The sequence below is a fragment of the Lontra canadensis genome, unplaced genomic scaffold, assembly GCF_010015895.1.
Source record: "Lontra canadensis isolate GAN:19392208 unplaced genomic scaffold, GSC_riverotter_1.0 scaffold36, whole genome shotgun sequence".
Taxonomy (NCBI): domain Eukaryota; kingdom Metazoa; phylum Chordata; class Mammalia; order Carnivora; family Mustelidae; genus Lontra; species Lontra canadensis.
Genome location: NW_022631030.1, coordinates 4,546,535 through 4,572,719, shown reverse-complemented (window position 1 = coordinate 4,572,719; position 26,185 = coordinate 4,546,535). Strand labels below are relative to the sequence as shown.

The following is a 26,185-nucleotide window of genomic DNA, read 5'->3' as shown; positions in this document are numbered from 1 at the left end:
CAGGGGAGAGGTGATAAAGGTGAGTCCACGTGCTTGTCCTTTGAGTGGGCTATCATTCCTACCATCATCAAGCCTCGGAGCCAGGAGGGAACGTGGAGTTCCTGCAGGCCCCTCTCCACGCCAGGGAAAGAATCCCACGGCCAGCAACGCCCATACAGGGCCCTGGGGCCTCAGTCTGAAAAGAGACAGGGAGCTGATTCCATTGTCGTTCCCTCCACAGCCTTCCCAGACTAAACCGAGATCTACTTCCCCGACCCACATGCCCACTGGTGCTGATTCTCCTTGAGGAAGGCACACAGACTGGCCTTGCTCCTTTTCCCTTCAGGTTTTGGAAGACTACTAATCCCACCTCCCTTCCCCCTCCTTTGGCACCTCCTTTGGCCTCTCCTTTACAAGGTCTGAAGCCACCTCTCTCATCGCTGCGTGGGTAATGTCAGCTCCTACCTTGCTGCACGGACCTGATCATTTACTTTCCTGATTTCCACCCCAAAACTTCTGTCTTCCCCGTTCTCCTCACATTGGCTCCAGGCTCAGAGAAAGGTAAGGCCTTTCTTTTCCAAGGCTGACCTCTAGCCCAGCGCCACTACTGACACCTCCTCCAGGGCCCACTCCATGAAAGGCACCTTCTTGAACGCCTCACACTTGTTTCTCCAGGTCGCACGGTTCACGAGCCCTTTCCCCTCTGTCTGCAAGAGTAGCTTTGGATTTCCCAGCAAAAAGAGGGGAAAGAAGGCGCTTGGTCTCTGTTGTGCTAAGCCTCTCCAAGCTTCTGAGCCATGTTACTCGTTCTGTCCACCACCAAACTTCCCCAGAGCAGGGCGGACACCTGCTGCTTCTGCTGGTCCACCTTCCATTGGCTTCTCCTGCCTCTCTGATCCGGGTTCTGCCCAGACTCTACCTCCAACAGCACTCTCACACGTCACTGGTGTTTCTGCCACCCTTTCCAAAGACCCTCTTCTTTTCTTTTCTTTTCTTTCTTTTTTTTTTTAAGATTTTATTTATTTATTTGAGAGAGAGAGATAACGAGCAGGCAGAGGGAGAAGGAGAAGCAGACTCCCCGCTGAGCAGGGAGCCCGACATGGGTCTCAATCCCAGGATCCTGGGATCATGACCTGAGCCACCCAGGCACCCCCAATGACCCCCTTCTGATCCCCAGCTGTTTCTACTGGCAACCTCCTCCTGCAAGAAATTCTCTCCTCACTTAGCTCCCGCAGCAATCCTATTTCTGCGCGCCCCTCCTCCCTCACTGACCAGTCCTCCTCTGTCCATCTTACTCCCAATATTGCCAGATTCATCTCCAGAAAGCACAGCTCCAACAACCCCCAGTAAGTGCTTCTCTGTCCAGAGACCCTCCACAGCTCACTGCAGCCTGCAGAAAAAATAAATCACAGAAATCTGAAATCATGCAACTACAGTCGACCCTTGAAAATCATGGGTTTGAACTACACTGGTCCACTTACACATGGATTTTTTTTTCAATAAATACAGTCCAGTTCTGTAAATGTAGCTCCTTTTCCTTATGATTTTCTTAATAACATCTTCTCTTCCCTACTTGATCATAAGAATCCAGCATATGATACGTAGAACATAAAAAATGTGTTAACTGACTGCTTACGTTATCCGTAAGGCTTCTAGTCAACAGTAAGCCATCAGTAGTTAGGCTATCAGTAGTTAAATCTGGATTCAGATTTTCAACCATGTGGGAAGCTGGTACCCCAACCTCCGTGTTGACGGAGAGTCGACTACAGACGCAGTACAGAATATATCATGTTACGATATGTTGGGGTGGGGGGAGTCAAACTTTTTAAGCAGCAGAATCATTAAAAAGGACCTTCCTCAAAAGCCCCATGTTGAAAGAGCATGAAAACAAGGTGCTCTTGAACAGGGCTCCTAATGAGGCAGGAAGTGGAGAACCCAGGAAATTCTAGGGCTTTTGAAACACAATTGGAAAGCCGCTGAACAGATTAAATGCCTCAGTGTGAGATGAGATGATGGGAGCCCAGAGAGGAGAAGCGATGGTAGAAAGTGGCGCAGGATGTGGGTTAGTCAACCCACACATTTTCACTGAGTGCCCACCAAGGGTGAGGCACATTTGAGGTGCTAAGGATAGAGCAGACAAGACCCACATGGTCTGCTCTGGAGGGGCTGAGAGCCCGGGAAGGAAGGAATTAAGTATCACAAGCAATTACAGAAGGGGTACGGCATGCAAGGGCTCTGTGACAGCATATAGGAGGGGACTTGCCTGTTCTAAAGGGCATAGGGGGCCACTCTGGGGAAGTGACACTGGTAAACTGAGCCCTCGAAAATAAGCGGCTGGCCAAAGGGAAAAGGAAGAGCATCGGTGGAGATGGAACAGCATGGGTAAAGGCCAAGGATCCACGTTTGATGGCCTCATGGAACCTCAGGAAAGCCCCTGCCCCTACTCTGTGCCCTGGAGCTGGGTGAGGTGAAGCCTGACGGACCCCAAGGAGGACTGGACACAAGCCCCACAGGCTGGCAGGCCAAGGAAGCATTCTCAGGTATTTGGACCTGCTCGTTTGCAACAGAACACAATCCACCACGAAACGCAATGTGCTATTGTGGATTGGATCCCCGCACATGGAGCAGACATCGGTAGAAAGATGAGGAATCCGATAAATTCTGTAGTTCAGCGCATAGTATCGCACCAGTGCTAATGGCCTAGTTTTGACAAATGTACTGTGGACACGGAAGACACTGACATTGAGGGAAGCTGGGTGAGGGGCACATGGAAACTCTGTTCCATCTTTCTCACTCTTTGGTAAATCCAAAATTACCTCAAAATAAAGGCTGTAAAGATTCAGATGTCCCCCTGGCACCACGGCAGAGAAGAGCAAAACTGGATGTGGGGAGAGAGGTTACGGTTAGAGCGATGACTAACACTTACACAGTTCTGCGTATACACCAGACATGCTCCCAAGTGCTTCACGTTGTTCAACTCTTTGAATCCTCACAACCCCACAAAGTAGGGGCTACTCTTACCCTTCATTTTACAGATGAGGACCTTGAGCATAGAGAGGTTAAGAGACTTGACCAAGGACACACAGCTACAAGGCAGCAGAGGGGGGCGGTTTAAGGATTCAGGCAGTCTAGCTCCAGAGTCCCAAGTGCTCGACTGTCACGTTTCACTCCCTCCCTCCAGTGTGCACTGGCTCTACAGGCCGGGGGCGGCGGGGGTGGGGGTGTCACAGGGATCGGGCAGAAATGATGAGCATGTGGATAGCGGGCTAATAGTAGAAACGGAGCAATCGCTAGACTTCATATTGGAAGCAGAATGAACAGTGTTTGCTTTTGGATTAGAATATGTTGGTTGAAGAAGCAGTAACAATGAGTCCCAGGCTTCCCGCTTAAGAGAAGGGACCAGAGCCTCGTCTCCTGAAACTTGGTCCTGCTTCCTCATGTCCCTGAAGGGCATCTTTCAGACCTTTTGCATTCTGGCTGAATTTTCCTGTCCCTTTCTCTTACACAACCCCAGAATGCAAAACAAAACAACCCTGCACTGCTCACTGTTCCCACACAGGAGCCCCAACCTCTCCCACCTTCACATTCTTGTACAAGCTGCTCCCTCCACCAAAATTCTCTCCTGGATCTCCCTTGGTCCAAATGTGATCCACCCTTCAGGGCCTAAGGCAAAAGACACCTCTTCCAGAAGCCTTCCCTGCTCTCCACAATGAGAAGCACTCACTCCTTCCTCTAGATGGCCATGTTTGGGGGCTGTCTTTGGCAGCGACCAGCTTTCATGCTATAAGATAGTTATTTGAGTGAGGTCTTCGTTGTTGGCTTTTGTACCCTCGGTAGCTAGCATAGTATATACTCAAAAAGACATCTGTTTACTCTCTGAGTAAACAAGCTCTATCTTATTTTCCTTTGTGTCATCCCTAGCTCTCTTTTCTGTCTGCTGTAACCCACCACACACACACAAACACACACACACACACGGCTGGTTCCCATGTTGGTGTTTTGCACATTTTAGGGCTTGCTTAAAGGCGATGAGTGAATGACCATACTATCTCATTTCCTTGCCTTCATCTTCTCCAAACAACCCATCCGCAGGCAGCCATGCCAACCCCCAGACATGCCCTTTCTGGAAGTTCATTTAAGAGCAGATCAGAGAAGCCTCACCCAAGGGTGAAGACGTGGGAGAACATGAGCGCGGAAGTAGTAGGCACTGGTACCTCTGGATTTGTCCCCTCAGACCCATCCATTCAGCTCCTACAATGCGCCAGACAGAGTCTCAGGCCATGGCAATAAACCAACTCGGCCGTGGCCCTTAGGAGTACCCAGGGGCCAGAGGGGAGGTGTCTAGCCGCTGGAATGGGCACCACGAATCAAATTTGATAAGACATTCCCCAGCATAAACCCCTCCTGGGGGCTTCCAGGCATTCACAGAGCCACAGGCCTCTCTCTTCCCCAAGTCTAAGGCTCAGGCTAGAACCAGCGTGTGTGTCCCACTCACCCAGCTGGTGCTGGTCCTTGTGACTTTCCTCCTACGGATTTCCCCCCACATGAAATCCAGTCTCTTGAATGCCTCCCCACTCCAGCACACGTCTGTCTGTTAGATGACTCACCCAGCTCCTGTGTCCCTTCTCCCCAGAAGCCTCCATGATTGCCATCCCACCCCAGGCAGAACGGGGCACTTTCTCCACAACCCACCAAATCCTGGATGTGCACCTCTGGACACACTACACACAGGAAATACTGGCTTATAACATCTGTTTCTATACCTGTCTTCTTTCTTTGCCCCCCAAACTAGACTGTGTGCCTTTAGGGCAATGATGGTGTCTCATCCCCAAGCCTGGCACGGTGCTTGGTACAAAGAAAGCTCGATTATATTTGTTAAATATAAAAGACGTGTACATGAGTGCACAAACATCCACGTTTGAGTGCCAAATTAGACCACTTCAGCGGGAAAATGAGAGATGTGCCAGGGCGAGATCCCCAATAGTGAGAAAGTGGTGCCCTCCTTGCCCAGCCTGCTTCTGCTTCTCCTATATCCAGGAACTGGAATTTATATTTTATCAAGAGACTGGCACTTCCCCTCTGTTCCTGCCAGCTGGACAACAGGCAGCAATGGGCAAAGGGCACGTTATCTGGTCAGGCATCTGGGGAGAACTTGTTCCTCCCTGGTGGGAAACTGTCTGCCTGACTGCCTGCCTTCTCCCAGGGTGGAGGATGAGGGTAGGAGATCCAGAGGGAAGGCGCAGAGGACAGGATTGGGGCTGCCAAGGGTCCTCGTAGGGCCCAGCCGCCTTGGCAGGAAGCCAACCACACCCGGATGTGGTGGGTGGTGAACGGGAGGCGGAGAGTCCCTGCCCTGCCGCGGACACTGGCTGGACGGGTCACTTTCGCGGGATTCCTGCAAATCGCCCAAAACCAAGGCTCTGGCAAAGGGAGTAGAGCTCGGTTTCCCGCTGGTTTCAGGAGGGGAGGAGGCTTCAGTTTCGGGGAAAGGAAACCCTGCAAAGGGAGCGGAGATTAGAAAAGACCAGAAACCTCAGTGGCACCATCTCACCCAGGGTTGCCCACCACCGACGTCTCTGGCAGCTTCCCGGTCATCAGTCCCCACATAGCTGCCTCTCCCTTCAGCGTTCAGGTGATGCAGAGAGGGGAGCCCTGGCTGTGGGGTTCCAGTTCCAAGTCGGCCGGCCACTTTCTGCCCTTGTGTCCCTGAGCGAGTGGCCTTCCCCTCCTCTGGGCCTTTGTTTCCGCATCTGTAAAATGGGGCCAAAGTTGGAGTAGAGGGCCTGTAGAAGCCCTTTCTGCTGGACTTTGCCAGATCCGGTAGTCTCCATACTGCACTCTCCCTCCTCCACGGCCCACTCCCCCCCCACCCCCACCCCGCCCCATCTTAACTCCACCCCCACCCAGCAGCCTCGCCCCCCACGCCGGCCGCTAGGGGTCACTGCCTCCCTTTGTCAGCGAGGAGGAGGGCGGCTAGCCCTCTCGCCCTGCGCAGGCGGGAAGGCCGCCGAAGGGGCGCCTCGCGAGCCAGTGGGCCTCGGCGGACCCCCGCCGCCCTCGCTTGGGACCCGCCTCCGCCGGGGGCCGGAAGGGGCGCGCGGTCGGGCCAGGCCGGGCTAGGGCCGGGCGGGCGCCGGCAGCGCGTCGAGAGACAGGAGGGGGTTAACGCTGGCCCCTCCCCCTCGGTCTGACATCACGGCGAGAGCGGCTGAGAGGCTGGAGCTCGGCGAGTGAGAGAAAGAGCGAGAGCGGCGAGCGCGGCGCGAGTCGGCGCCCGGGCAGCTGCACATTGTTGCGGATCGCCGGGACCCGGCAGCGCGAGCAGCGGCAGCGGCGGCGGCGGCGCGGGGTGGGTGTGGGGGGACGCGCGGTGCACCCGGCTGGCCCCTCCGCGCTCGGAGCCGCACCGCCCCAGCCGCCGAGCCGCGCGCCCGCCCGCCCGCCCGCCGCCTGGGCCCCGAGCCCACCGCGCCGCCCGCCCGCCCGCCGCCCTCGGAGGACGGCCGGCCATGGACGCCTGCAAGTTGGAGCCGAGCGGGAGGGCGTGAGCGCGCCGGGGGCCGGGAGCCCGCGCCGCGCAGCCGGGCAGCCGGGCGCGCCGGGGGTGGGTCCCTCTCCCCAGCCCGGCTCTGCGTGGAAGAAGAGGGCGGGGACCGGCGCGGGGAGGAGAGCGGAGGAGGAGAAGGGGGCATGACTCGTGCAACTTGCGGCGGGCATCCACCGAGCCTCTGAGCCGCCGGCGGCCCGGGGCCCGGACTGCGGCCGCGCCGATCGCACCCAGCCCACCCCGCCCCGGCCGACGACTGCGGCTGACCTGGATCCCCGGAGCGCCCATCGGCCTTCGTCTTCCGGACTGGTTTCTGGAGCGCGGGGAGCGCTCTCCTCGCGGCCCCTCTCGCCGGACCCCCGGCCCCCGATGGCTCGGATGGGGCTTGCGGGCGCCGCTGGACGCTGGTGGGGACTCGCTCTCGGCTTGACCGCATTCTTCTTCCCAGGTAAGCGCGTTCCGTCTTTGCCTTTTTCTTCTCCACTATCCATTGCCTTCCCGGGGCTGGGAGCTGGATGGCGGGCACGTCTGGGTTATAGGCAGCGAAAGGAGCCAGAAAAGTTGGGTCACGGCTTAGGTGAGGGGGGTGCGGGTGGCACGGCGGAGAAAGAGAGGGTGAGAAGCCCAGCAGCCTGCCCTGCGGGGAAACGGTTGGATGCACGTCTCTGTGTAGCAAGAAAGCACTTTCTCCGCTCAGTTTTTCACAAAAATAATAATATGTAATAGCGTTCTATTTATTTAATAACCAGCTCTCTGCTCGGGAGGCAGTTTGGAAACACTGTATGTTACATAAATGCAAAATAATCACCGTAATCGCCGTCTTGGGGTATGAGACAACAGCCCCAGGGGGAGGGCGTCAGTCTCGGAGCCCGTGGGCTGTGGGTCTGGAAGGCGGCAGGGGGGCTTCGTCTCTGTCCCCGGCTCCTTCGCCAGACGGCTTCGCGCGCTCGGGCCCCCTCCCGCCCCACGCAGCCCCACGCGGGCGCCGAGAGCCCGCTCCTGCGTCAGAGGCAGCTTCTAGCTCACCTGCGGTTCCTCTCCCGGTGGGTGAGGCCCGGGTCGCGCGGGCTCGCAGCCTCCCGGCCTTGCGCGGGCTGGACTTCGCCTCCGAACTCTGCTCGCAGTTTGGGGACTCCTCCCGGAGGAAGCGCCGCGGGCTTGGTGCCAGCCAGGTGGCTGCATGACCCACTTTCCCGAGGATGCCCCTCGTGTCCTTCCTCGAGGTGCCGGCGGCCGAGGGGTTAACCCGACGCCCGACCCTGGGGTGGCCGGCGCTGGCCCATCTGACGGGTGGGGTGGGGGCGGAGGCCGGACCGGCCCGCATCGTATTGTGCTGGGGAATCAACTGGAAAATGCGTTTAGGAGGCAAATCCGACCGAGTCCCCTCGCCTCGGTTTAACCCTTTGTGTCCCTGGGGAAGCTGCCCGACTCCCACCGTGGCTGGTGACACCAGCGGGGCCCCGGGTGGGGGTGGGGGTTCCTCCATCTCTCTGGGAAGAAACCTGAGAGGACCTCCCGCTGGGCTAGATGGGGGGGGGGGTTCGGGGGGGGAGGGAGGGGGCTTGGCTGGAGCACGTGGTCTGGCCTTAGGGTGGCAGAATCAGGGGTCAGAGAGACCAGCTCCGCATGGGGGACAAGGTAGGATCTCCTATAGTGTGTTACCCCGGCGTTACCCGGCTGGCTGCCGAGTTGCAAGGCTCGTGTGCCCCTCTGGAAGGCAGGAATCTGGCTTCGTATTGATTGTACCCCTTCTGCCGCCAGCTTACTGCCAGGGCTCCACAGATCTCACCGAGTGGCCAGTGGCATCGTAAGCACTTTGTAGAAGCCAGCACAAGGGTTCCCCCACCCCTACAGCCTGTGGGGTGCTGCCCTGCTAGGTGTGTGGGGGTGGGGGCACTGCCCATTTCCAGGGGCCTGACTAGTCCCTTCCCTGGCAGGGTGGTCATGGGGAGTGAAGGTCTTCCTCTCACACTGGGAAGCCAGCAGGAGCGGAGCTCAGGCCCTGCCTAGGACTCCTCTGACCCCTGGGGGTTTGGGCTTCTGGGAACCCTTAACTGCATAGCGTCCACACCAGGATTCTAGGGAAAGGCGAGCTTTGGGAGAGTTCTCGTTGGTCTGGCACACCAGGGGTTAACCTAATTCTGGTCGGACAAAGAGTGGGAAGGTTTGGGGGAAAAGAATGAACTCACCCCCAGCCTCCCCTCCTTTGGTTGTTCTCTTCCCCCAGCTTTGTGATACACAGTGGTTAATTCCTTCTTGGAGGGAGCATTGGACGCCTGCCCTACTCCACCCGGCTCAGGAAGTGGGGCCAGGGAGACGGCACCCTCAACCTGGCTCTAGTGTAGACACTCCCCGTACCAAAAATACAGATTGAGGGGTAGGAGGCAGACCCAGAACCCCAGCTCAGACAGGCACTTCATAAGCGCGCCTCGACTATCATTGTCATGGCTGGCTGGCATCAGGGGCGGCCAGCACTCCTGTACCCTTTGCCTGGTCCCCTGCAGAGGGAGGCAGGCGGGTGTGGTGGTGCCCATCTGACACTTAGATGGAGGCCAGTAGGCCTGCCCACACCCCGCTTTCCATCCCCCGCCAGCTCCCTCCTGAGTGCTCGCTACTGCTCCTCTCTGGGGACTTGCCAGCCTGATGCTCTTTTCTGGGTTCTTCTTGTCTTATGTCAGGGAGCACAGACCAGAGGACCCCTCTGGGGGAAAAAGCAGGTGAGGGCAGCCCCCAGTGTGAATGATGGCCCGCTGGCTAAACACACACACACACCACTCCCAATCTGTCTATTGACGTGTAAACACAGAATTATGTTTTTACAACACAGACTTTACTCCCAGGCCGGGCGGTGAAGCCCCACGAGCTTCTGAGATAACAGTCTGTGGTTCCTACAGGTTAACTCCCGGGAGAGGGCCAGGGGGACTGTGGGCTGCACCCTAAAGAGGGTCAGGAGGAGCCCCAGGGAGGAGGCAGAGAACCTGCCTTTGAAGCAGGTGTGCAGAGCTGGTGTCCCATCTACACCACACCCTCCCTAATTGGCTTCCCTAAACCTTTTGTCTGAAAGGAAACACACACCCCAGGTGTCAGGCACACCCTCAGAAGACCTGTCCCGCTGTGGCTGCCACACACCCCTTCTCTGCAGTCCGTGCAGAGCTCCTAGAAGGTTGTTTCCTTCGAAACTCAGAGTGTCAGAGCTGCTGGGCTCTTTCCCCCTCTCCCCATTCCTCACAGACAGCCCTGTACTCCGGCTTGCTGGGCTGGACACTGTGGTTAAACCCATACTGCTGGCCTGGGGGTTATAGCATGTGTGACAGTGGTCCCTGGGCTGCTGTGCCATGGAGAGTGTCTCGGAATCAGATTCTGAGCTGGAGAGGCACAGCTGGAGGAGAGAAGACAGTGCAGAGCCTGGGCCCCGAAGCCCCGGCTGAGAAGGCATCTCTGAACCTGAATACCTGTGGCTCGGGGGGCTGGGTGGCCCCTTGTGGTCCATTGCTGGCCAAAAGCATGGTATTAGTTCCCCTTTCTGCTGCCCAGCTTTGCACAATGAATCTACCTCGTTGGCCACTTCCTGACCCAGGCCCCCGTTGAACGCTGCCAGGATGGTGACACCAGCCGGCAGAACCCCAGTGCTAATGGCTGAGCCAGCGAACCAGGGCAAGGGGTGGGGGGTCCAGGCAGAGGGTCTGCCCCGGCCGGCCGCTGTGTCTGCCATACTGCCATTGTTTAGCAGCTGACTGATGTTCATTGTTCGGCACAAACAGAAAGCACCCAAGGGAGGTGTGAATATACCTTCGATTTTCCTGATTGTATCTTTCCTGGTGAACCTGGTACCTTGAATGGCTCCTACCTGGGGCAGAGACAGACAGAGAGGGGGCCTATGTATTCACCTGTTTTCTTGTTGTTGTGCTGTCCATTTGGATTTTTTTTTTAACTTTGCGTGTTGGCCTGGGTGCTGGGCTGGGATGGACCCTAGCTAGCTGTGGGACTTAGGCTACAATGGTTCCAACAGTCTGCATGTTGTCTCGCCGTCAATGTTGAGTGGGTACACGCACACGCATGTGCAAGGCTTTGTGTGCTTGTGTTGGTAATTTACAATGCTTTGTGCCCGTGCAGACCCACAGATGGGTTCGAGGGCAAGGAGATGTTTTTCACCGATAATGTGTGGATCACCTGGGGACTGGGGCCATAAATAGATATCAGGTGGATATTCACGTGTAACTGATTACTTACATCTTTCCAGCTAGGATTTTGTGAATGGCTCTGTGCCTTGACAATAACCTGTGTTGGTGTCAGAGTACCCAAGAGGTGATTTTGGGAAGAGACCTAGGATTTGCCCTCAGCCAGCTCCTTCCTAGATGGGCTGTCACGTCCTTTGTGGGGTGAGCAGCCTCTACACTGGTCGCTGTTCCTGTTCTGTCCTTGGTTTTAGACTGGACCTCCGCATGCTCACAGGGAGAGGCTCCCCTGGAGACTTTGCTCTCTTGTCTCCCTGGCAGATAGCATCCAGAACCTGCTGCTCACTGGGGCTTGGCTTGTCCCCCAGCTTCTGGAGATCCCTGCAAGGCTGGGAGGGGCCCTGGGAGATAGGTTTTTCAGCTACTGATTTGGCACCTTTGCTTCCAGTATGAATACTTGGGGAGCAAGGGGATCATCTTGGGGGGGAAAGGTGGCATACTCTTAGCATTTAAAAAGGGGCATGAAAGTGGGCTTTGGTCTTCTATAAATCACCCTGCAGAACCATATGTGTGCCTAAGTCAGCAACATACATGTGCCTGGAGACACCCTGGTTTGTGCAGCAGAACTCAGGAGCCCCCTTAGTGGAAGTCAAAGAGGGCTCATTCTGGGAGCCTGGAACCCTGTGCCCCAGGTCAGCTGGCATTTGCTTCTCCCCCGTGATGCCCACCCCTCTCCATAGAGACCAAGTCTTCGAGCCAGCAGCAGATGTGCTGGCTGGGGCAGGAGGTAACTTAAGATCTGAGCAGGGATCACCTTGCAGAGGGAATGCCCTGAGTTGGAGATAACACCCTTTAGTCCAATTAACCCTTGAAGCTCTGGATTGTATGTGCTGATTTGGGAGGTGGGGAGAGAGAAGAGATAGATGGAAAGAAAACGCATCAAGCCTAACATCTGAGCCCTGACCCTTTCCGCGAGGAGAGGCAAACTTAGGGCAACAGGAGAGACCCAATAAGGACACAGAGAAAGTCTTCCTGACATCAGGCTGTAGGCTCTTTAGGGCAATGGATAATCCCAAGGTTTATTCTTGGATAGGGAAGGGGGGCAGTGTTACGTATTCTCAGGAGCTCACGGGATCTGTGTCTTTCATGGTCTCTAGGGCAAGACAGCAGCAGTGATCCCAGGCCCTAGTCAAGAGAGAATGGCACACAGCTTGCTTCCTCTCCCCATGGCCTGGAGAGCGCCCCATCTCTGCCGCCCAGCAAAGTGCAGTGGGTGGGCTGGGTTTGAATCCCAGCTCTACGAATTGCTAGCTGAGTAGACGTGGTTAAGTTTACTTCATAGGCCTCAGTTTTCCCCATCTGTACAGAGGGTTTCTGTGAGTACAGCTTTCCAAGGAGGTTGTAAAGATTAGATTGACAGTAACGGATGAAAAGTGCTCAGTGCATTGCCAGGCGTGTGATAAACGGGCAGCAAAGTGGTGGCTGCTCCCACGCTCCATCCCGCCACGTGGTCCCGACCCCCTCTGCATCTGCCAGTGGGGCAGTGCCACCTCTGTACTCCCCTGGAAGAGCCACTCCACTGCCCACCCAGTGCTGACCTCACTGCCCTTGTCGCCAGCCAGGAGCTGCCCCACCTGGAAACAATGATGGGGGCTGCAGCCTCCCTGGGGGCTCAGGTGGCCTGGTGGGCTCCAGGCACCTGCATGAGCCTGACCCTGGTGGTCATGGACTCAGGCACACGCGCAGCAGGTGCCTGTAGCCTTTGTTCTGCTGCACGTCTCCAGGGGTCCCGCTGGGCACCTCCCTCCCTCCCTGGCTATGGCCCAGTGAGGCTCTGTTGCCCATCTGGAGCTCTGGCTGTGGTAGAAGCCAGGGCGGCAGAGAGGGCCGGGGATTCAGCCCCTGCCTTCCTTCAAAATCCCGCATTTGGGGAGAGGGCAGGCCCCTGGGCCCTCTCTCCAGCAGGCCACTCATCTGGCAGGATGGCACAGCCAGATCGAGAATCCCTCCTGGCGTCCCCGCTTCCCACTGGCAGAAAAGCCCCTTCCAGTTTCTCCCGTTGCAGATGGGGTCCTTTTACCCCTCGTAATAAAAATGTGGCCCTCTTGAAAGCTCATGGTTCCAGTGGATCCTCCCAGTAACCCCACGTGAAAGGTATCTCTGGGCCTTTCCATTTTACAGATGAGGAAAGTGAGTCAGTGTAGTAATTTGCTGACGAGCTCAAGCCAGTGTGGCCACGTTAGGAGCCGGGTCTTCGACTCCCAGGCCAGTAGATGAGGGAGCTGAAACAGGCTGCGTGGGCACACAGCAGAGGTTGAGCCAGGCCATGATAGAACAGGTCCAGTGAGATGGTCACGCACTTCCACCAGCCGCCACCACTCTCCCCCTACAACAAGCCATAACTCCCTAGGGAAGTGAGGGTTAAGAGAGGATGTAGGTCAGAGAGTGGCCCAGCCAGAGCGGACCGTGGAGCCCAGGTCGGCACCATAGTACCCGATGCCCAGCAATTGTACAACTGGGGGGGATGGGGATGTGGGGGAGGGAAGGGTGTCCTTCTGGAAGCTAGAGCATCACGCCCTGGAGATCTGGCCTGAGCCATGGGCAGGGCCCTGAGATCTGAACGCGAAGCCCGAGGGAGGGCAGAGAGTGAGGGAGGGCGGAGAGCGGTGCTCAGAGAGCCTGTGGACCGGCCTGGGGCCACAGAGAGGGGAAGGGGCTGAGATCTGGCAGGCAGAGCCAATTCCCTCTGCTGGGCCACTCCCCACCCAGCTCTGGTCCTCACAGACCCCAGTTTCATTCCCAGTTTATGAGGAGTCTCATTACCAAGCCACAGACAATAAAACCCGCCCGGCCACTCTGGCCCGGATCTCATTAGAGGACATTAGTTCCGCTGGCGGGTAGCTCCGCTGGGACATGGCTGCAGGCAGGGCCCAGGAAGCAAAACAGGCCAGTGGCCGTGGGCACACGAATGTCCCATTGGGAGTTTGAGTTCAGTCTCTGGGCTTAAGAGGAAGGCCTCCTACACTGTGTGTTCCCCAAAGTTGGAAACACTCCTTCCTGTCCCCTTGAGCCCCCCAATTCTATCGCTTGCCTGAAGGGGAGAAGGACATAGCTCCCACACCCCGGGGCTGTCCCTAGGAGTGTACTTTGTCTGGCAGGAGCTGGCCAGGAAGCCCAGCAAAACCACATTCTGGGGAAGAGGGCCGCTGGAGGGCAGGAAACAGCAGCCCACACTCACCCCTAGGTCTGAGAGACACGTACTAGCTGCAGAGATGGAGTCTGGATTCCTCTCAGCCACCTTGGCCTGAATCCTGACCCATCCTTCTGCCCAGAAGGTGGGGGCGGAAGCCTGGGGACCCCACCGTGGAAACATCTTTCTTCCCCTAAAGATGCACTTGGCAGGGACTTGCTGGTGTCACATCCCTCCCAGAGGTGAAGTAACTTGCCCACGGTGACCGTGATGGAGTCGTGGCTGCCTCCTTGGGATTCTCCCCACCAAAGACGGGATTATTTCTTGCCTAGTAGGTTCCTGTCCCTGTTGACAGCCCCTCTCCTCTCTTGTGTGCCCCTTCCCCTCCTGCTGTATCTTGATCTCTCTTTCCCCTGCAATTCTGCATACAGGCCAGTCACCAGAATACCACTGGGGCTCAGTCACTGTGAAAAACAAGACCAGAGCAAAGGGAAGCCTGCCCTGTCTCGGTAGCTCAGTCTTGTAGAGGAAAGTGAGGAAAGAACTGGTTCTTCGGGCACACGAGCTCACTTGTGCGCTCCCATGGAGGGTCACGCAGGCCAGCCCACGCTTTGGCTCATGAGCTGGTGTGCCCGCCAAGTGAGTCAGCGGAGATAGGAGGGCTGGTCCGTTTGGGCAGACAAGAGTCAGCCTGGCTCCGGAGGCAGGGGGAGTAGAGACCTGCGTGGGCTCCTAGAGCTCCCCAGGAAGGCCCCAGTCTACCGTTGTTCTGGGGTGCAGGCCCCAAGTGGGACTGGTGAGGCTGCCTCCGTGCGCTCCATTCTCTGGACCCTGAGCAGCGCCCCAAGCACCCCCTCCCTCAGTCCTGGCGTCTTGCAGGCAATTGCTGTCAGCTGCCAGGACAGAGGACGTTTGAGAAGGTGCCTCAGAGCCAAGCCAGCCTTGCCACCACTTGACGTGGGCCCCACCTCGAGAAGGACTGCTTGCAACGCCCTTGCTCTCGGGACTCTAGCAGCAGCCCCTGACTCCTGGCTTGCGTCTGCCCACGCGGCTTCTTGGACCGACGCACCTAAAGCACACGTGAGAAAGACACTCGCAGGCCCGGGAGCATCTTTCAGCTGCCCCCTGCCTGACTTATGTCTCACTGCCCTCACCCGCATGCCAGGCCCACCCAGCCGCACACCCCTGTATGCGTGCCCCTGTTTCCCCACCTTCCTTGTCTAAATACTGACATGAGAGCCACTTCTGTCACGAAGCCTTCTGACGACACCCACCCCGCCTCCAGCTGGGGATGACCTCTCCCATCCCAAAGCCCCCTCGCATCTCATCCATGCCACCCCGTGCCACCAACCACTCCGCATCTTGTTACATGGTTATCCGGACCCGGGGTTTCTCTTCTCCCCAAGACTGAGTGCTCCGAAGGGGCAAGGTATGTTACTGATGGATCTCTGTGTCCCCAGGGCTAGTACAGGTTTGGCCACATCAGGGCCTGCTAGTAGATGCCAGCTGGATACACGGTGGGTCGCCTGGACAGTTTATGACAATGATAGTAATTACGAACTTCCGTTGAGAGTGCTTTGGGGGCAGACACTGTCGTAAACTTCTTACATGTGATAACAATGTTCCTAACAACTCATGTGAAAGATACTTCTGTTCTCCCTTTTTCTTTACACATGGAAAGATGAGGCCCAGCAGAGGTTAGGTAGCCTGCCCATAATCACACAAGTGACTTACTAACTAGTAAGTGGCAGAGCCAAGACGTCGGGCCCCATGTCCATGATCAGACCACTTAGCTAAGCAGCCTCTCTTGGATGGACCGGTGATGGAGAGAGACAGCTTGCCAAGGCTGGAGTAGCACAGGACCTTGTGTCCAGAATGCCCACCTCCCCTGCATATTGCTTACGCCCCTGTCGCCTTTGGTGGTGCAGGGGTAAGCCGGTGGGAGTTAGCAGTGCTTATCGCCAGAGTCTCTGAGTCATTCAGTGCTGTGTCCTTTGGCTAACTTACAGGTTCTAGGAGCACAATCATTACACTCCTGGTAGGTCCCACTGCTGTCACTGTTATGTCTTGGGGGTATTGATGTGACTGGGCTGGAGAGAAATGTCTCGATATCCTCACTCTCTCATCCCCTGAGCTTTGGGGCATCACTGATGCCATGTGGGGGCCTCCTCCCACGCTTCCCCGTGAGACTAGGGCCAAGGGTAATAATAGCTTCTTCCAAAGAAGCCTCCGGGAACTACCCCCAGCCGGTGTTCCCAGGCTGGCCCTGGGTTCTGGGTGGGTCCACAGCTCAGGAAGCTGATCCTGTGTCAGCCTATCCTAAGCTTCTGGAAGGTTCTGGTCTCCCCTGCCCTCACCCAGAGATTCCCAAAAGATGGCAAGGGAGGGGCCCCTACCTGGGGAGGTGGGGAGGATTTAGGATGCTCAGCTGTACTTTGATCCCCTGGGATGAAAGGGCTGGTGCTTCCTCTGCCCCAGGCAGGTTCAGAGCAGGGGCTGGGGACAGAGGCACAGCAGACACACAGCCTAGGGAACTGTCCCAGGAAAGAAGGCCCTGGGAGCAGAAAGATCAAGACACTTCTGAGGGTGGTGGCGGAGGACTGGGTGACCTCCAGATAGCTCACAGGCGGATTGTCCTTTCGACGGTGTCTCAGGGCCAATGCTGCCCTCAGCACACCCTGACCCCTGCAGGCCACCACGTGGGCTCAGGCCTCACAGACTTGCTTAATTAGGAAGGTAACTGGGCTGCAAAACAGTCATCTGATACGTTTCGACGCCAGAGAGAAATTCCTCCTAGACCCTCTGCTGTTCTAGATTACCCATGCTCCGTTAGCTTGAATTACGGCAGAGCCTCTGCGGCCCAGACACAGGCCAGAGCTTGGCGATTGGTTCCTGAGGCTGGAGTCTGCCCTGTGCCCAGGAAGGGCTTGGAAGCAAGGGTAGGATGGAGCCCTGAAGACCCATCAGACCCCTGTGCAAACCTACGAAGTACATGTCGGCGCAGAGGCCCTACAGAGGCCCACCTTTGCCCCTTCCCTACCCTGGCGGTCAGGCGTCCTTCAAGAGTCTTGAGTCAATGGCAGAAGCCTTCTGCAGTGGCTCCTGGGTAAAAATTGGAGCGGAGGCAGGGCCAGGCTTCCCCCGAGTGTAAATAAGATCAGAGCAGAGCAGCCGCAGTGCACTGGATTATTTTATTATGATGGCCCACCTCCCCCGCCCCCTGAACTGTCCTCATCTCATTGGCCTAGATAGCTCCATCTCTCAGAATGATGGATGGGCCTCCTCTCCCTTCCTAGGCAGGGTGGCCAGCCCTGCCGCCGAGACGCCCTCCTACCCAGCCCCTTCCCAGATTTATTCCCTGTGTTTATGGTGCCTGGAGAGTAATCAGTGTCCTGGGCCGGCTGAGCACTCTGATTATCTCCGCTCGATTGATGGATGGGTCTTTGGGGAACTTAGGCAATGGCCCCCTGCCTGCTCCTGCCCACCCAGCACCCTTCCCAACCTGAGTTACTTCCCGGGAATCAGAGGAGGGGCCTCCCTGCCTGTCCTGGGGGTGGGGGGCGGTGATGGGGGAGGGAGCCCGAAGCACCTCTCCTGGCACTACAGTGGGGACGATAACAGGGGAAGGGTCTCTGTGGCTCCCCCTTCCCTCCGGGGATCCTGGAGCAGGGGCCCACAGGGCCACCAGGCAGCTTGTCTGGGGACCAGTGCCCCCGCTCTGCCCAGGAAATGGCTCGATTCCACTCTCCCATCCTCACTCCATCCCTCCTACCCCCTGGCACTTGTGTACACAGCTTAAGCCATAATGATAATTTGTGCTGCTTTATGTGTTTCTTTACAAGTGTTTTTATGTCCTCTGTGTGTGTATGAGAGAGGTTTATGGTGTGTGTGTGTGTGTGTGTGTGTGTGTGTGCCTATGCATGCGAGAGCACACATGAGGTCACGTGCTCTGTGTGTGTGTGTGTGTGTGTGTGTATGTGTTTGCTCCTGATTAGACCCCGATTGCCATCTTTCCCCCCACGGAGGTGGGGGGCTCTCCCCCAGTTGCGGGGGAGGGGTAGAGCCTAGATACTGGGGGGCGGGAGCAGGAAGTGGAGGTAAAGAGGCAGGCAAAGACCACAACTGTCCCTGGCAGGGTCTGCACTGCCCCCCGCCGCCAGTTAGAGAATGCAGGAGGTCATTCTCCAATCACTGTTTTGTCTGTAGGATCCCAAACAATGGGTTGGACTCTTCTCCCCGTCAGATTGAACCCCCTGTTTGTTGGGGGGCCGAGTGGTCTCCGTCTCGTACTACTTACAGGGGCCCACATGCGGGTCTGTGTCTTGCCTGCTCTGAACTTGAGTTCCCGCCCCTGGAAGGTGGGCCTGCGGTGACGAGAGGCTGAGACGCAGTAGACAGCCGCTCGGTGTGACGAGCGCGGTCCCTGGCACAGTCAGTCTTCGCACCACCTGGGTATTAGTGGCTGCTGCTTGCCCAGGGAGCCCACATCTAGGGGAGGGTGGGTTCCCCGGGGCTGGGACGCCTGCCCCAGCACACTGCAGGGGCCCTCGGCTGGGTTCCTTGCCACTTGGGCAGGGTACATCACCCACGCAGGCTCCTGGGCTCCTGGAAAATCACCCCCACCTCCAGAGGGTCCCAGACGATGCCCGCTGGTGGCTCTTTGGAGCTATCCAGTGCTCCCTTCCTTAAGAGTAGTTGGAAGCAAGAGTTATGTGCCCTTAGCCAGCGAACCCCATGTGCAGGCTTCTGGCTGCCCAACATGCTGGGTGCCTGCACTTGGGGGAATCCCTCTGCCCTGGGTGTGTGGTGGCAGAAGGTGGGTGGACACGTCCATTCCTGCATTCCCTCGACAGTGTGGGCACTAGTGCCTCCCGTGGGCCCCGCACATAGCAGGGAGCAGGGACTGAGCACTGAGCATAACTTTGGCCGTCCTGGAGCTCCCAGTCCCACAGGGGAGGGATGGAATCTGCCCTCTGGCCTCACACACAGCAGGTGACACCCGAGGGTGTTGTCACTTAATGCCTGCAGGACGCTGGCCTGGCTGGGAGATGGGAAGAGGGAGCTGGGGCCTTGTGGGCTAATGCCCAGGTAAACCTATCACTCTTCCTAAGCCTTCCCTGCTCAGCTCTGAAGGCACAGGTGTGACGGGGCACGGGCCTGGCTTCTCCTGCGCCCTTAAAGTCGGGCTCTGCTTCTGAGCCCCTTTGTTCCCCTCCTGCCCCCAGATCTGGGAAGAGCCTCCCAGCTGGGCTATCAGCTGAGGGTAACCCCGTTCCCTGAAGGGGAAAGCAGGAGAGGATAGACAGGGGAAGTCAGGAGAATCCCGGCCCTGGAAGGAAAAGGGATAATGAAACGCCCATTCACTTAAACCCCCCTCAACCCCATCCCCACCGGTTGGTTGAACATCCAGCTTCAGCATGAATACCCCCGATGACGGGGGACTCAGCACCCTGCACGGAAGCCCTGTCAGCTCTGAGTGCCCCGGATTCTTCTCTGCACTGAGATCTGCATGCCCAAAGTCCCAACCCCCGCCCCCCCTCCCCTGCCCTGACTCCTGTCTCTGCCTCCTTTGGGCATGTGGGGAGCACATCTGATCTGGTGCATGGTGTCCTTCCGGCGGTTACAGAGGGTCCCCCACTCTCGGTCTTCTCTCCCCTGGGTGCTTTTGGCCAACTCTGACCCACCGTGCCATCTTAGGCGCTCTCCATGGAACCAGGTTGTTGAGATTTCCAGCAGCGGGTGTGGGGCCCCGAGTGGGGGCTGCTGTGTCCCCGGGGGTTTGGCCTGGGATCCCACAGCAGCCACTGCAACCGTCCATGGACCCAGGAGGAGGCAGAGCCGGCTGACCGCCTTCACGCTTTCCCACCTCCCCCTCACCCCTTCCGAACCCTGTTTTCCTTTGGATTAACAATAAATTGCAGTGAAAGATCCGCTTATCTCCAGTGGGAATTAAGGAATTAAGTTGGTGATGGGGAGAGAAGGGCCTGAGAAAGGGAGCATATTGCCCAGATTCCGGGCACAGAGAGGACAGCGGGGAGGGCCGTGGGGAGGGGGTGAGGAGCTGGACCCTCTGCCTGCCTTCTCTTCACCCTGCAGACAGCGGGAGCAGCCCCTCCTCCTCCCAGCAGCCTGTGCCCTCATGGGGACGGGCGGGGTCCCCCATGGGAGGCAGCGCACCGAAGGGATGCCCACGTGGCGTGACCTCCTGGTAGCCTCTCCTGTCGCCCGTTAGCGTTCACGACATGGGGCAGCAGTTCCGTGGCAAGTCGCTGCACTGGGAGGGCGAGCCAGGGCGTGTGGCAGGGTGAGGCACCCCACCGTCCGACCTGTGGTACAGACACTGTGATACCGTCTGCCACCCTGCGGGCAGCTCGTTCCCACCATCCAGCCACCAAAGTCCCCCCGGGGCCACAGACCACTGTGACCCACCCACTCTGCTTCTCAGATGAGGCTGACTTAGCCATGGATTCCCTTGGCCATTGCTTAAAGGAGTCATTTGCCCCTGCTGAGTCTGGGCTTCTCTTTATCCTAAACGTAACCCCAAAAGCCTCCGTCTGGAGCCCCAACATGCCTCTCCCCTACTCAGCTCCAGAGCCCCTTCTCCCACGTCCCCCAGGCTTGCCACCCTCCCCACCCTCCCCATCCTCCCCATCATCAGAACCCCCCCCAACAGAAGCTTTGGGAGCACACCCCCTTGCCAAACCTTGAGGCTAAACAGGGAGATCTAAGGGGCGGAGCTACCCTCCAGCGGGTAGGGTGGGCGTGGGGGCTGGGATTAGAAGTGAGGAGGGCACGGATCCCAAGGATGAGGCTGCCTTCGGGTCATCCAGACCTAGCCCAAATCCAGTTTCCGTCACTGTCATCCCAGGCTGCGCCCGCACCCTCAGCAGGGCTGGGAGTAGGGGTTGACATTCCCCAGCCACAGCCACTGGGTGGGTCACTGGAAGATAAAGAGCAAGGCCAAGCTGGAGATAGTCTCTGGGGGGAGGGAGGGGTGGGGTGCGGAGCTCTGGGATGCTTGGGATTTGACACTGAAGGGGTGAAGCCAGAAATGGGGCTCTCAAGTCCAGGAGTCCTTCTGGTTAATAATTAGTAGCTCTGGTTAATCATTGGTGGGTTTTCCCCAATTTCAGCTCCCCTCCCCCACCCACACCCTGGCCCTGGGCAGCCCCCTCCCCCAGCTGGTTTCTGGCCTCAGGAGCAAGCGTGTGTGGTATTTAATCTTCAAGAGAGATTAGTGGCCTGCTTTAGCTGGCTTCCCCCCCACAGGCTCTTTGGACGCCCCTGGATGTTTCTGGCTGGAAGGGCCTGCCCTGCCGCCGACCCTCCCCAAATGGAAGCGGAATCGACGGTTTAGGGGTGAGGAGGAGAGGGAGGCCGTGTGCCCTTGAGTTTGGGTATTTGGGTGACATTTTCACCTCTAACTGCTAGAAACTGTCCTCTTGGGTTGTGCAGGCTTCCGTGCCTCTCCCTCAGGGTCCTGGGCACTGCCCCACCCTGACGGCTGCTGGAACAGCTCCTTCTAGACCTATTTCTCTAAGTTGAGTGGTCAGGGAATAGGAAGGTGGGAAAGGAGGCAAGGTCAAAGCCAGGGCCCCGGCGAGCCTCTCCTGCCTGTTTAAATCCTTCCCACGAACTTGTAGTGATGCACCGTGGTACCCCAAACAGGTGTCCTCCCGGCTGGCTGGACTGACGTGCAGAGCAGTTCGAGAATTTTCCAAGCAATTCAAGCATGCACAGGGCTGTGAAGGGGCCACCAAGCCCTAACCTGGGAGAGGCTGCCCTGGGGAAGTAACCTTGAGGCTGGGACGGGGCATTGGTGTCTGAGCGGGAGTAACTGAAGTGGCAGAGGAGAGTAAGTGGGCCAGCCTGGGGGCGGCCATACAGGCGTGCCCACGGAAGAGCAAACGGGGGATGGGGGCCTGTGGCCATGTGAGGGCCCGGGAAGGCCCTGTGGAGGGTTTTGGACTTAAGCAAACAGTCCCCCAGTCTGTTCTGTCTGATTTCGGCCTGACCTGCACCCCAGGCCAGCTTTCCTGATGGAACCCAAATTCTACCATTTACTAGAGCTGGGACTCCTCCTTCATCCCCCGTATCTGGTTTGTCATCAGTTCCTAGTGGTTTCATTTCTGCAGGACACCTCCCCAGTCCCAGGACCCGAGCCCTCTGAGACATCCTGGGGGCTTCTCCCCATTCCCGTGCCGCCTGCCCACCCCTGCTCTGTCTGAAACTCTCGCAGGCTGCTGGCTTAAGGACAGGCTCCGTGGTCTACGCCGGGTGTCTCAACCCCAGCCAGCACCACTGACATTTGGGGCCAGATCATTCTTCTTTATGTGGGACTATATGTATGCTATGGGGTGTTTGGCCTCTGCCTAGTAGATGCCAGCAGCGTCCTCCCCCACCCCCCCCCGTGTGACAATAAAAAATGTCTTCAGACATTGCTCAGTGTCCCCTGGGAGGCAGAGTTACCCCAGTTGAGAACCACTGATCTAGGGTCTCACTGTAGCAAGAACCTACTGTGCTGTCTAGTACTTTCTCTCCTCCCCTCGCCCCAGACACACGGCTCTTTGAAGGAGAGGCCTCAGTCTTAAGATCTCTGCAGGCTCTCGCTCAGTGCCTTGTACACAGTAGGCGCTCCATAAATGCACAGTAAACTGATGGGAGCTGGCCAGCTTCCCTCCTTCTCAGCCCCTAGCAGGCTGTGAGCTTTCTTCTTCTGCACACCTCTCTGGGTTCTTGGCACTCCGTGTAACCCCCGTAGCCAAGATGTGCAAACTTCTGACGCTTCCCTTTCTCCCGACACCTCCTGTACCCACCTCATGGTGTTTGCAGCAAACAAAAGCATCTTTTCTCCTGGAGTTAACATTTACTAGGTATTTCTTATGCGTCAAGCCCTAGGAACCGGGGGGCTCAGTGGCTGCGAGTGTAAAGTTGTGCACGGGTGTGCGTGCTTGGCAAGCCTCCGTGCATGGCAGCCAGACCCCACTCCCAAGGGGCTCGTGCCCTGCGCACGCTGCTTCCCACCTTTCCTCCCACCTGGCCTTTGTTCCCACTGTCCCTCTGCTTGGTGGGGGCCCTGCCTTATGGCCTGGCCAGCTTCCTCTCGTCCTTCAAGACCCTTCTCTAATCCCCTGCCCCAAATTCATCATTTCCTCCCCAGTATTTCCATGGCACTCGGCGAACCTTCCTGCCATAGCACAGTGATCGTGCTACTAGTTAATGTGCCCTGTGTCCTTGAGCCTGGAACCGCATGGTGTGCGTGCGCGCGCGCGCGTGTGTGTGTGTGTTTCTAATTCCTACTTTCTTAATGCATGTTTATGAAATAAATGGAAATAAATTGCTTACTCTGTTTTCCAAAGCATTTTCTTTGTACTATTCTAAGAGTGTTCATGGCTGGTTCATGGCTGGTTCATGGCTTTGCCTCACTTTCCGCACATGCCTTCAGTGTGTTTGCGAGCCTGCGAATGGGCACATATGTGTGTGTGTATACACAGACGCACGACTGCGTTGCACAAGTGTGCTTGTGTGTACACATACGCACGCGTGTGTCTCTCTTCCAGTGTTCCTGTAGATTTAAACATGTGTCCCCCAGCACTGCCCCTCTCCACGGTGGTGTGCCCTCAACTTGCAGCCCTCCCCTGCACCTTTGAGAAGGGGTAAGGACAGAAGAGATGGGGTGGTGACTCTCCTGGGCAGCTTTCTCGACCCACCTCCCGGAATGTCCTTCTGACCCCAGCCCCTGGTCTGCTGGAAGGGACCAGGGGCTTCCTGTTCATCGTGGGGTGGCCCCGGGGCAGGCGGGTTGGGTTTGGGGCCAGAGCCCTCTGTGGCCTAGTCACCTCACACCCCCTTCTCGATCCATCTCTGCCCTGTTTAATTGGAATTTGACTAGTGGAGACCATCTGTTCTATTCCGCCTGTTTCCATGACAACCAAGTGGCTTGAGACTGAGGTTTGTGGTGAGAGAAGTGGCCTGGGGGATGCTGGGAAAAATCAGTGAGGTCCTCCCCCTCCAACCTGCTCTGCCTCGCAGTCTCCTCTCTGCCCTGCCCTGGGGCCCAAGCCCAGAGGAAGAATAAAGCTTTCCGTTGCCCACTAGGGAGTCGGGAGCCCTGGTGTCACCCTCCTGCTCTCTCAGGCTGCTTTGGGCTTCCTCCAGCTTTCATTCATAAGCACCGGCCACCTGTGTAGACTGGGGAGCCGGCCCTACCCTCTGGCCACACCGGGACTGGAAGGGGAATCAGGGGACATCAGAGCCTGTGGTGTTTGCTTGTACTTTCAAGCCTCGGTCTCCCCTGCCTCCAGACCTCTTCCTCACCCCATCCGGGCCTCTCAAAATCTCCTTCAACTGGGGACCGCACATACACACACATACACACACACATACCACTGTACAAGCCTCAGAAATTTCAACCCACTTTTGATGGCTGATGCACCCCCCTCCCCATCCGGGTGTCCAGGGAACCTTAGTCCCCAGACCTTCCAGGCGGCAGGGCTTTGAGAATGGAGTCCGTGGGAGTGAGTGCTCCCTCACAGCCCTGCTGTGGACACTCAGGACCAGCCCCCACCCCACCCCCTGCCCCACATGCCAGGCACATCAAAGAGCTCAGAACCTACCAGAGAAACGTGGGGGGCCCTGCCGCAGGACCGTCTCAGACGTGCAGGAGCTCAGATAGGGCTTCACACACTGGGATGTGAGCAAGCCTCTTTCCCTCCTATTTCTGGACACTTCTGTTTTCATGGTGTTATTTTCTGCCCTAATTTTCCTGTCTGTGGCAAAGCCTCTTCCCTGCCTGCTCTATTACCAGGGGATCTGCCTGTCTTCAGAAATAAGTGGCGTGCCTTGGCCAGGTGACCTGTCTGTTGGTCAGGTCCCAGGAACAAGGTGCCAGCCACGCCTCTTGCCCGTGGGGGTAGGGGGAGCAGCCCCCGTGGGGCGGTGGTCCCAAGATCTCTCCCCTGCGCTCCAGCCCAGCAGAATCCCTCCTGACCAAGGGAGGGAGGAAGTCGACAGGCAGTAGCTGGTCATGGCTCTGAGCAGGGACCCCTCCGTGTGGGGGTGCTGCAGCCTTGCGGAGGCCTCCTAGTGGCCAGCTTGCCTCCCTCAGGGCAGGGGTGGGCTCTGGCTCCCCACCATCCATCCCACTCACTCCATGGCCTCTGCTTTTTTTCTCGAGATAGAATTCACCAGCTGTAAAAGTCACCCTTTAAAGTAGACTTAAAGTCGCAGTGGGGTTTAGTACATTCGCAGAGTTGGGTGACCGTCACCACTTGCTGACAGAGCATGTTTCCATCACCCCAAAAAGAAACACTGTACCCCTTGGCAGCCACTCCCCGTTCTTCCCTTAGCCACCCCACCCCAACCCCTGCCAACCACGATCAGCTTCCACATCTCTGGGTTTGTCTGTTCTGGACATTTTTCATCAATGGAATCACACTGTGTGGCCTTTTTGTGGCCAGTGCTTTTCACAGAGCAGTCCTGTGCCTCTCGTGGTGTCACTGCCCTGCTGAAGGAGAGCCGGTGGCTCCCAGTGGCTAGAGGACAGGCAGACAGACCCTTGTGGACAGAGCCCTTTCTCAGCTGACACGCATCTCCCTGGCGCTCACCTCTGCACCAATAAGGCAACGCTTAGCAACCTTCAGGCTTTCAGACAACCTTGTCTCTTCTGGTCCCCTCTTCTCTCTCTGAGGGATTCCTGCTCGTCCTGTCGGACCCAGCTAAAAATCTCACTCTTCTCCTGTCGACCATCACCCTGAGGATCGTGTCTCTTTTTGGACTCCCATGGCTTTGGGTTCATAGTTTCAAAAAACAAAACACAGCACTTAACTCAGTAATCATTTGTTTGCATGGGTCAGTTCCCTCCCAGGTGGAGCTTCCGGAGGAAAAGAAAGTGCCTTATTCTTTCTTATCCCTCTGCCCTCCCATCTCTTGCTGCCACCATGGTCACTTCTGCCCAAGAGAGGCTGGTACGGTGCTGGACTTGGAGTATGCGCTTGGCACGGGAGAGGGGAATAGGAAAGCCAGGGCCAGTAGATTTTATCAGGGAGAGGTGACCCCGGAGAAGGACCTAGAAAGGAGGGGAGGTTTTGGTGACCTGACCTAGCAGGGACAGGGTGGTGTGGGGGGGTGTGGTATGGCTGGGTCTGAGAGCTGCCTTTGTGGATTCTCAGAGTGAGAGAAGGTGGGGAGGGGTCCTCCCCACGGTTAGACGGCCTTTGTGGGGCACCTTGGTGGTTGCTGGCATGAGAGATGGGGTGGAAGTTTTGGCAAAAGGAGGGGGGACAGCAAAAGAGA

General features: G+C 57.3%; 1 protein-coding gene across 1 annotated transcript in view; it reads left to right on the top strand.

The window, feature by feature from the left end:
• The first annotated feature begins 6,212 nt into the window (after positions 1–6,212).
• The window catches only part of NECTIN1 (nectin cell adhesion molecule 1), a 62,601-nt gene continuing 42,628 nt past the window's right edge, over positions 6,213–26,185 (top strand). Inside the window, exon 1 of the mRNA XM_032868735.1 lies at positions 6,213–6,974. Within this exon, the coding sequence (XP_032724626.1) occupies positions 6,896–6,974 (79 nt within the window). The 5' untranslated portion in view covers positions 6,213–6,895. The remainder of the gene's footprint in view (positions 6,975–26,185) is intronic.